Source organism: Cervus canadensis, chromosome 10 (genome assembly GCF_019320065.1).
Source record: "Cervus canadensis isolate Bull #8, Minnesota chromosome 10, ASM1932006v1, whole genome shotgun sequence".
Taxonomy (NCBI): domain Eukaryota; kingdom Metazoa; phylum Chordata; class Mammalia; order Artiodactyla; family Cervidae; genus Cervus; species Cervus canadensis.
This window is the reverse complement of record NC_057395.1, coordinates 2,108,525-2,120,580: the sequence shown is the minus strand read 5'-3', so window position 1 is coordinate 2,120,580 and position 12,056 is coordinate 2,108,525. Positions and strand designations below refer to the sequence as shown.

Genomic DNA, 12,056 nt, shown 5'->3' with positions numbered 1-12,056 from the left:
AGAGTGGATACATGTCCATGTATGGCTGAGTCCCTTTGCCATGCACATGAAACTATCACAACATTGTTAATTGGCTATATTTCAACATAAAAAGTTTTAAAAAGAAATGGGTGCATGCTGTTGTTCATCACAACAGGAAGGGTTCGGGTGTTCTTAAGTCTGCCCAGTGGGACCACAGAGCTGTCTCCAGCCGACACCCACCTGGCCAGCACACATGCCCTCCGGCCACCTTCGTGCTTTGGGTCTGGGTTCCCTTGCTCCCTACCAGGTTTGTCCTCGGCCCTGAGCCCTAACAGTTGTGTGACCTTGGGCAAGTCACTTACCCTCTCAAAGTCTACTTCCTCATCTGCAAGATGGGGATGCTGGTAAAAGCACCAGTACTGATGAGAATTAGGTGCAATAAGCCCCGTATGGCACGCACTTTGGTGCCAGGCACGGGGACAGCGCTCAGTAAATGGCAGCCATTACTTCGGATAACAACTGTGTGGTTGGAGCCTCCACAGGACTCAGGATGTAACAGAAGAGTCCAGAAGTGCAGTGTTGCCACGGGCCTTGGCCCTCTCTCCTTCCAGACCCTTTCTCACTTGTAGCAACGAACACGCTGCCTGACTCCGCAGGTCTCTTTCCAGAAACCTCTCATCACAGTGCAGCAATCTAAGGAAACAGGAGGCATCATCCATGAATCTCTTTCCCAAAAAAGAAACGGGTGACCGCAGTTGCCTCCCGGGTGACTGGAGCCGGGGATGGAAACAAGACTTTGTACTCTATACCTTTGTATCCTTTGAATTTTGAATCTCAAATATGTCTTACCTATATTAAAAAATAAAGTTGATTTCTGCAAAGTAAAAGGATACAATTTATTTTTTAAAGGTGACACCTTCCCTCTGGACAGTTAGGGAGCTGAAAGTTGAGCCTCACAGGCCTCCTCATCCCCTGCCCCCCTCTCCTCAGGGCTGTGGGCAGAAGCCACAGGGGCACAGAGGGGAGGAGGAAGGGTGTTAAGTTCAGGCTCTGACTCTTTCTGCACAAAGATCTGAGGAATTCGTAGATTCGGAGCAGGGCTTTATCTCCACATCGGATCGATGGCCCAGGAAATGTAAAGGTCTGGATTAAAAGCAAGAACAGGGACTCCCTGGTGGTTCAGTGGTTAAGACTCCACACTCCCAGAGCAAGGGTCACTGGTTCAATCCCCTTGTCGGGGAACTAGGATCCCTCGGCCAAAAAATAAAAAGAAAGTAAAAACAAATGGTAGTGAAGTGTGTGCAGCGCAACCCACAGTGAGCTTTGGTACTATTTACAAATAAACAAACAAACATTTTTTTAAAATAAGGAAATCTGAAAAAACAAAAACCTCTATCTTCCTGAAAACTAAGACTGGCTTAGAAATAAGAGGGGTTGCATTTTATTTAAGCACATACAACCTACTGTAACAGAGTGCAAGGTTACTTTTGTTTTATTCGTTTTCCATCTTTGATGGAATTGTGTGTGAAGAGACTTACCTTAAATCTCGTCATGAGTCATCACACAGTACCCTGTGGCAAAATAAATCTCTGAAGTACAAAGGACACTGTGTTAACAATGCTTTGTGTTAAAAAAAAATACATTTGGAATTCTGAAATGTACAAATATGAATATATTAGGAGAAAATGGATTTATAGAGAAGCTTACGCACAAAGCATGAAGATTAAACTGTGCCATGCCTGAGTAGCTGGCGTGGGGTTGGGTGTCTCTAGGACCACCTCAGATTCGGCACCTCAGCTGCCGAGAAGCTTGTGAAGTGCTGGTAACTTGGCAGGGCTGGCTGAGTCTCAGGGGCAGCCTGTGCCGCACATGTGCCCAAATCACGCCATTATTTTTGGATGAGGACTAGAAAAGCAGTGTGTTGGTTTCAAGAGTCCTCATATTTTAAAAACGTACTTTAGGCACAAAGGTACAGCCTTATTGGACATAAGAAGAACTGATGAAGGAAGCAGAGAGGCGAGGCTGCTGATACAAATGGTCCTACTTCAGGCAAGTGCAGAGCTCCTGGCCACACACCCAGCGATGTCTATTCTTCCATTCTGAGCAATTTCACCTCACAAGCCACCTAGTTAAATCTGACAAGGTGGTGTAATCCTCCAACCTAGGGTCAGTAATTTCTATTTCCAATAGTACAGGTGCAGAAACTCAGGATTAAAAGAATAAAGTCACAGAAAGAGTGACAGCTCTGGATTCCATGCAACACTGCTGCATGAGACAAAGGATGTTCACACAGCTTCCAGCTTATCTCTGGCTCCATCCACCAGGAGGCTGCCGGCAGTATCTGCTAACGCTGGGTGGAGAGCTAGCACATTGTGCTAATCTAGCAGCAAAAGATGAGGCTCCAAGGTACAAATCAGATGAGCCAGAATCCGGGGAAGTCATGTGCAGCTCCAGGCTCAACTCCCACTGAGGTCTCCAGCTCCCGGCCAGCTGCAGCCTTGCACATCCCCAATATGGGAGACCCCATTAGCTGCCCACACCTGGCTCTTCGAGAATCCAGTTCTATTCAACACCAATTGGCCATATGCTTCACAGAAGCTGGCCGCCCTCCCAGCCCCAGAGGTTGCTTCCTCACTAGGAATCCAGAGCTTTTAACTCCACTCTCCAGGCCAGTGAGCAGCTACAGAAGGTGACAATGAGCATCTGGCAGGTGAGACTCAGCTGGTGAAACCTGCAGAAGGTCTTCTGTGCAGGTTTTCTGCTCTGAAGACAGGACAACCAGAAGAGGTGCTGCCGGCTGCCCTCTGGTGCCTGTATCCAGGCAATGACATCAGGATTGGGAGACTAGCCTACACAGGGAGCCGATGCTCGTGAGGCCGTGTTGAGCCACTGAATCTCCCACTGAATCTCTGGGCCTGGTGTCTTGTGAGATGATAATATTTCCTCATGTTTAAACTACTGGGGAAAAGGGGGGGCATTGGCTATCTGGGGGTCCCAAGTAGTCAGATGCAATCTCCTTCCCCTGAAATGACAGAGTTGGGGTACACATGTATACGCACAGTCTCTGTCAAACCAAATGGACACCCCCGCCATGAGTCCTAACTTCACCTCCTCCATCTCCTTGACTCTTCTCCTAGGAGGGGGTGTCTGCTCCGTACCCCATCTAGACACACCCACCCTCACCCGCTGCATTTCCAGTCACTCCCAAGTCTGGCTCCACCCACATCTGCCTCCCATTCTGACCTACTGCATCTCCTGCATCAACTTGTTTACGCCCCGTCTGCTGACCCCTGGGTCACCCTCTCAGTGTCCACACTTCTGAACATACATCTCATTGACACAGACTCTGAGCGACTGAATGAAAGGTTGAGTGATGGAGTGAATGATGACTGAGTGAGTACCAAGTACCCTTCTCCTTCACTTGAAACCTGGGGCTTTTCTTTCTTATCTTCTTTCCTCATCTTACTTCTCTGTAGAATGAAAGACAAACATTGAGATAAAAGAGATTCAGAACTCAGGCTCTGAGGGGTAGATTAAGTATTTCTAGAGAAAGCCGAGAACGGTGCGCCTGGCCTCCTAGGAGTTACAGATAAGAGATGACGCCGTGGGGGTGGCACTGAGATGCCACACAGCAGCCTCCTGGCCTGCACCCCACACGCCTCCTCCACACAGTAACCGGCTCCGCTGCTGAAACTGGGGGAGGGGCAGTCTTCACAGGTCGGGAGTTACAGCAGAAACCAAGGCGAGTCCAGCCCACAGGAGGCCTTCAGCAGATGTCCCGCGAGTGAGTGAGGTGACAGAGTACTTTGTGGTCAGGGCTTTGGGCTTACACATGTCTTCGAGGTTTTTTATTCTAAAAGCAGGATGAGATGTGAATACCAGTAATAATCTACTCGATGTAATGAACTTCATCTGAAAGTGCTGACTCAAAAAAGTATCTGATCTACAAGTAGCTGTTTCGAAGTGAAAAATAAAATCTTGAGTTGTCTTAGATTTTCTTTTGAAATTCCTATGGTGGGACTTCCCTGGTGGTCCAGTGGTTAAGAATCTGCCTTGCAATGCAAGGGGCTTGGATTGGATCCCTGATCGGGGAACTAAGATCCCACACTCTGTGGGGCAACTAAGCCCATGTGCTACAACTAGAGAGTCCACGCAGCAGCAAAACATCCCGTGTGTCTCAACTAAGCCCTGAAGCAGCCAAACAAATAAATATTAAAAAAAAAAAAAAAACCCTTCCATGGTTGTTAGCCAAAACTCAAAATAGAGGGTCACCAGCAGGAGATTTCCAGGCCATGTGCAGAGAGGCCTAGTCCATCACACCAGCTGAATCTCTCAGAGCTACTCCGCTGTATACAGCTAAGCCCTGGGGCTGGGTTTCTGAGACCACGGCAGAAAGAACATGTGGCAGAAAACACGGCCCACTGTGGAAATCGGTAGTGGAGCCTGTGAAGGTCTGCAAATACAATTTGAACTTGTAACTCGGCACAGGTATTAAAATAGATGTCAACTTTCATCACCTTAAGAGCAAACCCACACTAAAGGCTTCTGAAAGATCTTTTATATTACACCATAGAGTAAAAACTGTAGTCAATGTTCGGATAGTTAAAAGAGCACCAAACACTACAAAGTGTAACCAACATGGTTCTATTAAAAACTGTTGTCAACTCTGGCATTCAAGGACAGCAATACAATATTTTCTTTACAAAGCAACCAATATAAAAATCTGCAAATGCCATAAATTCATTTATAGGCTATTATTTTCACATAGGCATGTCACTAGATTCTTTCCATTCCTTCTTTCTTTCCATTCTCTCCTGAGGTATTTTTTTTGTGGTTTATTTTTATTGTACTGCTGGATGCATTTATCTTTGATCACCCTTTCCTAAAATGATTTTTAAAGATCTGCAAAAAATTTTTATTGCATAGGACACTATTCATGGCACAGAGATTGGGAACTGCAAATATGTGGCATTGGAAAAAGTCTTACAAATATTGCATTTTAAGAATCTGTTACAGACTTTTTTTTACAGTTTGTCTCTTTTAAAAAAAATTGAAGTTACAGCTAAGAGTTAACTACATACAGTGAAGCAGTTTGGGAATGTTAGAGATTAGAAAATACGCTGAATGATACAAAGGAGAAAAAAAAAAGCCATAATTCTTGCCGGCTATATATTGTATTGCCTTCAAAAGCAACTGTACAGGTTGTAATCAGTTCATAGTTAAATATTTCTACTAATCTGTTTTGGGAGAGCAAATGTCTTTCAAGGTTTCCAGTTCCTCTATAAGCTTCTTGTTTTGAACTTCCAGCACCGCGACTCGACTCTCCAGACACTTGACATATTCTTTCTTTCGACGTCGACATTCTTTAGCAGCTTCCCTGAAAGAAAATAGAAAGCAAAAGGGCAAACAAAACATTTTTTCGCATGCACGCTACTGACAAGGAGGCTGAAGGAGGCTTGGGAAGTGTGATCATGGTTGCGTTCCCCATCCTGGGACAAGAGGTCTCATTCAATTTCAAACACTAAAGCCAAACTGGGTTCTCAAGGGTCACTGGGGTCCCTTCCACAAGTCATTCCGCATGGCAATTAGTAGCATGGCTGCACCTCCTGCCTTCATTAGAGTTCAGAGCAAACAAGGTCCGAGCCAAAGACAGTTACTCTGCTTTATGGCAATAAAGATCTTTGAGGGCCTTGAGTTCCTCAATGAGGGTCTTGTTTTGGTTTTCAAGCACAGCCACGCGGTTTTCAAGACACTTGACATATTCTTTCTTCTTCCTGCGACACTCCCGGGCAGCTTCCCTGGAACCAACACAAGGCAAGTGACAAGGGGAACAACCTCTCAGCGCAGTCCAGAGCGGCCCCCCAGGCTCAACCGCCAGGCGGTCCTCGGTCAGGTCTGGACAGAGCCGCACGACAGCTGTGACCAAGCACGTGCCTGGGCGTGTGGTCACCCTCAGCCAGCACGAGCGACGGCAGAGCGACAACTGGCCCGGCATCTGTGGTACAAGGTGTTTCCTTAGGGCACATGGCCCATGGACACAGGGGCCAGAAAGGTTTTCAGCAACCAAAACGATAGGAACACATCTCCACATGACTTTCTACCAAAAAAAAAAAAAAAAATTACAGATCTGTTCAATTCTCTTAACTATCTTTGTCCACCAAAAGCCACATGTTCCATCACGAGTTAACTTTGATCAAAAATGATTAGAAAAATTAATCCTCAGCAACCTTAAACCTCAGTATGGGAGGTTTTCATTCTTCCAGACTAAATCTCAGTTAAGACAAGATCAATTGGGACGGCAAGCAATAATTTATTGGCTGGAAAAACAACATGGATAAGAATAACAGGTCATGCACATTTTCATAAACCAAAATTAAAGGGACTCGGCTTTTGAAAATTAAGGGAGAGCAGAGAGGGTACAGAATACAACCCTCAGTAATTCAGACAACTTAAACCTGGAAATGTGAGAATGCCATGACAGAAATCATGGAAAGGACATGAGACATTCATCTGCAAACCAGGACTGAAAGCAGTGCAGACACACCCAAAGAAGACCAGACCAGCAGCCAAAGCAACACACACAAAGGAACCCATGAGCCGAGTTAGTCACTTTCATGCATAACCCCACCAAAAAACAATGGGCACAGCCAACATTTTCTCTCCTTTTTTTTTTTCAGAGAGGGAGGAGGTGGCAACCACATCATTTAACTCCTCTGCAGAAGATACCCTTTGATCACAGCTTTATTTTGGAGCATTCCTTTGAGAAGAACTGCCTTTCAGGTACACATCATATCAAAAAGCCTATGTTGAAACAGATAATTCAAATATATAAACAAAAATTGTTTTGAATGTCTAATTACCAGCTACTGTAATGCCAGTTACCTCTGCTACAATGCTGAACTAGGACTGACGTGTGCAATACACTTGGCCGATTCTGTTTTATGTTTGGGGGTAGTTGACGCTCACTAACAACTGGTTATCTGTGTTTTTTCTGTGGGAAGTAAGGGTCAGCAGGGTCAGCAGAAGAGAGACCTTGAAATCCCAATGAACTGCAGGAAGAGATCAAGCCTTACCGCCTAGCTGAGAACAATGCCGTCGCCCTGTGAATTTAAGATGTTCTCAGACTTCTCAACTGGTTAACAGAAAAATTAACAGTGTAAAAGTGAGCCCAATCTGATAAACACAGATTAAGTTAATCTAAATGATTCACATGGCAAAGTCAAGAATAACTCCAATCACACTGGCAGTTTGAGAACATAATTCAACTCTTTCACAAAGAAACGAAAATACATTTCTGAACACCAAGCTTTTCATGATTAAATCATGAAATTCTAGATCTTGAAGGAAGATAGTCATTTTATAGAACAAGTTACCATGAAATTAAATTTTAAATATTGAAGAGCAGTGTTGTGGGATGTCTAATTTTTCAAGTTTTATTTACCAAGGTGAACTATTTCTAGTGAAATATCCATACTTTGTGTTTCATGTGTCTGCCTGCGTGTTACCAGAGTCAAAATGTTCTAGGCACAACGCTCTGGATGGTCATACCAGTAGGTGGTACATTCCTAAGTTGTCTCAGCTACGGAAAACACCTGTTTCTTCTATTAATAGTTAGCTCAGCTTTCAGGTCTTGCATTTGTCTGAAGATATCCTTGGCGTGGAGAAGAAATACACAGCAAAGAGGAAAAGCTGATAAGCTTGTTAAAAAAATAAAAACCATCGTGGGATTGGTAGAAATACAATTAAGTATCTATTATGAATGCCAGCCAAAGAATTCAGTCTTTTTAAAGAGAGAATGTGTAACAGGTCTTTTACATGAATAAGTCAGTCCTACGTGTCTCTCCGTGGAGGGGCTATGAGTAGTTTTAATTCTTTCTGTAAGGCCACACAACTACATGTGCAGAGGTCTCTTGCAGGTGACCTCACTGTTAGCGCTGTGTGGGCTCTGGGTAAAGACAACCTGAATGCAGTTCCAGGTTCCATGCAGTTTGGGCTGTGTGATCTTAGCCAGCTTGTTACCTGACCTCTCTGAACCTCAGCTGCTCATCTGTAAAGTAAGGAGAAAGTGTGTGTGTGTGTGTGTGTGTGTGTGTGCTCAGTCATGTCTGACTCTGCAACCCCATGGGACTATAGCCCACAAGGCTCCTCTGTCCATGGGGTTTCTCAGGCATGAATACTGGAGTGGGTAACCATTCCCTTCTCCAGAGTATCTTCCTGACCCAGGGATCAAACCCAGGTCTGCATTTCAGGCAGATTCTTTATGGTCTGAGCCACCAGGGAAGCCCATGAAAAGTAAGGAGAATACCTAGACTATTCTCATGTGAAAGCTATGTGCCTGCAAGTTAAAGAAATGGTAGAAACAAGCATTGAAAACTTGCTCAACAGACACTGAGCAACCGAACAGCCATTTGTCATCTGCTTTTCTCTTGTTCTGCTCTGAAACTGAAATCTGAAAGCTAAAATAGACCCTTCTCAGAATTCCTCGCACCTAGGGACTGTCTCAGTTATTTCTAGCCCAGGAAATATGCAAGAACATGTGAGAAAATGAGAGGGAGCTAGAAGTATATGTACTACAGGAGGTGTCTCTACATGGTGGGGCTGTGGGTAATTTTAATTCTTCCTCTTGCTTTATCCCTGCACTCAGCTAGACCTTTCAGAATAGACTGTAGTTTGGTATAATAGAGAAAAAAACAAAGTTACAAAATTGGTAGAAAACTACATGTAAAAGACTTAGAAAATTCTGAACTCACACTCAAATTTATTTTGTTCATAAAGAAGTTTTTTTTTTTTTAAACAGGATCTTTATTTAACAAGTCAGAGGGGTGGGATGGGGTGGGATGGGGTGGGAGGTGGGAAGAAGGTTCAAGAGGAAGGGGACATGTATGCATATGGCTGATTCATGCAGATGTATGGCAGAAACCAACACAATATTGTAAAACAATTATTCTCCAATTAAAAATAAATAGATAAAAACAAACAAGTCAGGCAATTATTTTATTTCAGTCTTTTTGTATAAAGTATAGAAGTACTTCATTGTCATCATCGAACCATTTTCTAAGGTTTTCATTGTATCTGAATGTCTTATTTCATAATAATGATAATTATATTGACCGTACTGACAAATTAAATAATGATAATTTTTAAAAATAATGATTAAATTAATTTTTATTGAGTATAGTTGCTAAGAAGCTAAAAATTACTTACCACCTATTTCACAAAGTAAATACCAAGTATAAAGTGAATCTTTATTTGTAATAAGGTCCTTCTGCTATCATTAAAAAAATTTAATGTATCATTTAGATATTACCCTACAACACAGGGGGATGTACCTCAGCTGATGAAAGTTTCATGGCTGGAACTCTGATTAGAAAACTTACCTATGAGCACAAGCAGAGCGGGAGTCTACACAAAATGCCACAGAACACGTAACTTGGGAGAAATAGCTGAGGACAAGTAGTAAATGGTATGTCCCCTAGGTGGCCGCAGTTTCTAATGAAAGGCCTTACCTGTTTTTCATTAGCCTCAGCTCCCGTTTGCGTGTTGCCTCCTCTGCCAGCTGCTGGGGACTGTGCAGGCTTCCGGGGGAGGCAGCCATCACCACCCCCTGTGGCAAAGCAGTAGTCGGAGCTCGGATCTGGTAAGTCGGCATGTCGCCAGTGGCGGCTGCAATGAAACAAAATGGCACAAGTCATATAAACAGTTTCCCACTTGATATATTTTATATAAAGTTGACCTGGAAATAACAACATTCTTTTTACATGTTGTGAGAGGTGATCTTGCTAACGTTTAAGATGACTGTTCAGGGCATTATAGAAATCTTAGGTATGAAAGATCCCATGAGCATTTGGAACCATGATACTCAGGATGGTCTATACATTTAATAGAAAAATGCCCTAACACTTTTTAGAAAGTTTTTTTTTTTTTTTTAAATCAAAGGCTAAAGTAGGGAGACTTTTGAATTAATAGTTCATTTAGCCTAAAATCAGTGGTGTGCTAATACATATTTAATCGCAAGCTCTCCAGGAGGGAAAAAAAAGCCCTGGTCTGTAGTGTTTATCAAATCCCAGGATGTGAACACTCTCACCATGGCCAGTTTCAAGCTACCAGTGTGATTTCACAAGATGTAGAGGTGGAAAGACATTAAATAGTAAGGGGCACACCATGCAGACAAAACAGATGTAAATAACCTCAAGATCATGGATATAATCACTAGAAAGGATGAGTTTTAAGTGTTTTTTAATGTAATTTATTTGTTAAGTATATGTATATTATCAATACATCTAATTTTTACTGATGGCTGTTTTTGCAATCAGTTCATAAAAATCCTGAAAATGTAATCATTGGTACCAGCAAACCAGTGGGAGCTGGCCCTAGCACACCACTGCAAGAATTTTACTTAAGCAGAACATCTGTATCCTCTGAATAGCCCAGTGAAGAGATTTTCCCATAGCCTACATCATACCTGAAACAGTTCCTAAAAATCTTTAACTGCAAGGGTTATTAACAGATGATGACTGACTGGGCTGCTGGAAGGAAAATACTAGCTTACTGTATTTTCAGTTTAAAAACAAGAACAAAATAAGAAACAGGAAAGCTCTACTTAAAACTGGTTTCTCTTCGGAATAACAATTTTTGTCTTTCCTAGGTTCCTTGGGAGAATAACACATTTCTAAACAATCATTTTTTAAAACACATTTTCTAATTATAGTATAATCATAGCTAAATGATAAATTTAAATATTTAGTATTCAGACTGAATACTAAAAGTGTCCTCAAAGTGTCCTGATTTCAAAATTTGTCTATCCACTGCCATAAACACAGCTTCCTAGAAAGGACAGATGGATTTAAGTCATGAAACATTTTTTTACCACCAACTTTTCAACTTTGAGAATGAATGGTCCATAGTTAATTTGACATTTTGATGAGATATTGCAAAATGCATGCTCTTTCAAAGTTAAATGCAAGAAAGGTTTAAAAAGTTATCAAGTTCTGTAAAAATTGGTCTGAACCTAGTGCCAAACAAAATATGAAAGGCATCATCACTATGTGTCATTGAAATGTATTATACCCATTGAGTAAGAAACAAAATTTTACCCCAAAGGGAGACAAAGACTTTTTCACTAAAGTGGAATATTATCACTGAAAATAGCCAACCAGTTTAAAAGGTTCATCAAAAATGATCTATGTGCTTCTTTTGGATATATACCAGGATTTTTTTCCCTCTAGGGCTTGAGAATGAGGTGAAAGAATAAAAATATGGCTTTAAGCGAAGATAACAAGGTCTTTGTAAGATTAACAAAACCACCACTTATAAATTTCTCCCTTCTGTATAAAAAAAAATTTCTCCCTTCTGTATATAATTTAATAAACAATCATGATAAACAGTAACTGCGATAGATATAACAATCACTAGCAAAATTTAATATTAGTAAACTTGGGAAAAATCCTAAATTTACTTTTGTGACTATTTAAAACACTGTATACACAGATGTATTATGCCGCAGAAAATTTTGAAATATTTTGAAATTATTTAAGAAGATTATTTTAAAAAATCAGTTGTAAACTGTTCACTTACTAAAGATTTTTTAGAAAAACTTCAAATCATATTGCCAGGGCAACTAGAATGGTGCACAGAACACAGTTGTCTCCTTTCTCTGCACTCACATCAGGGGAAGGTGGTTATGGGTTAATAAAGGTTAAACAATGGAACAGCTGGAGGCGACAGAGGCTTTCTAAAATTGGAACAATGGCCTGTGACGAATGAGAAGTTCATGTGTCGTCGCTGTGCTGACATTTGCAGGCGGCAAGGATGCAGACCTTGGTCTAGGGTTGTTCTGGCCAAACACTGCTCACAGAGTGCAATAAAAATTAACAGCAAGGTACAGAGGGGTTCAGGATGCTTACTCTGGTTTTGTGTATATCTGCTATTTTTGGTACTGTAAGTTAGAGCAGACTGGTTATGTGATATACAAAAGTTAAAGAGTATCCATTTTTTTCAAAAGGAAAAGGGGTAGGGGGAGGAATATTTTACAGGTGAAAAAATAAAGTTCATTCACTGGTCTTAAAGCCAGAAATGGTTCTAAACTTGTGCCTGTT

The 12,056-nt window shown here is 41.9% G+C and overlaps 1 protein-coding gene across 16 annotated transcripts in view; it reads right to left on the bottom strand.

The window, feature by feature from the left end:
• Positions 1 to 4,589: 4,589 nt before the first annotated feature.
• Positions 4,590 to 12,056, bottom strand: part of CREM (cAMP responsive element modulator) — a 65,653-nt gene continuing 58,186 nt past the window's right edge. For 10 of the 16 annotated variants that reach the window (XM_043478929.1, XM_043478931.1, XM_043478933.1 and 7 more), the window contains 2 exons: positions 9,468 to 9,624; positions 4,590 to 5,759 (listed from right to left, as the gene is read on the bottom strand). In XM_043478929.1, the coding sequence (XP_043334864.1) occupies positions 5,615 to 5,759; positions 9,468 to 9,624 (302 nt within the window). In that variant the 3' untranslated portion in view covers positions 4,590 to 5,614. The remainder of the gene's footprint in view (positions 5,760 to 9,467; positions 9,625 to 12,056) is intronic. The other 6 variants (XM_043478932.1, XM_043478930.1, XM_043478935.1 and 3 more) reach the window with 1 other exon arrangement.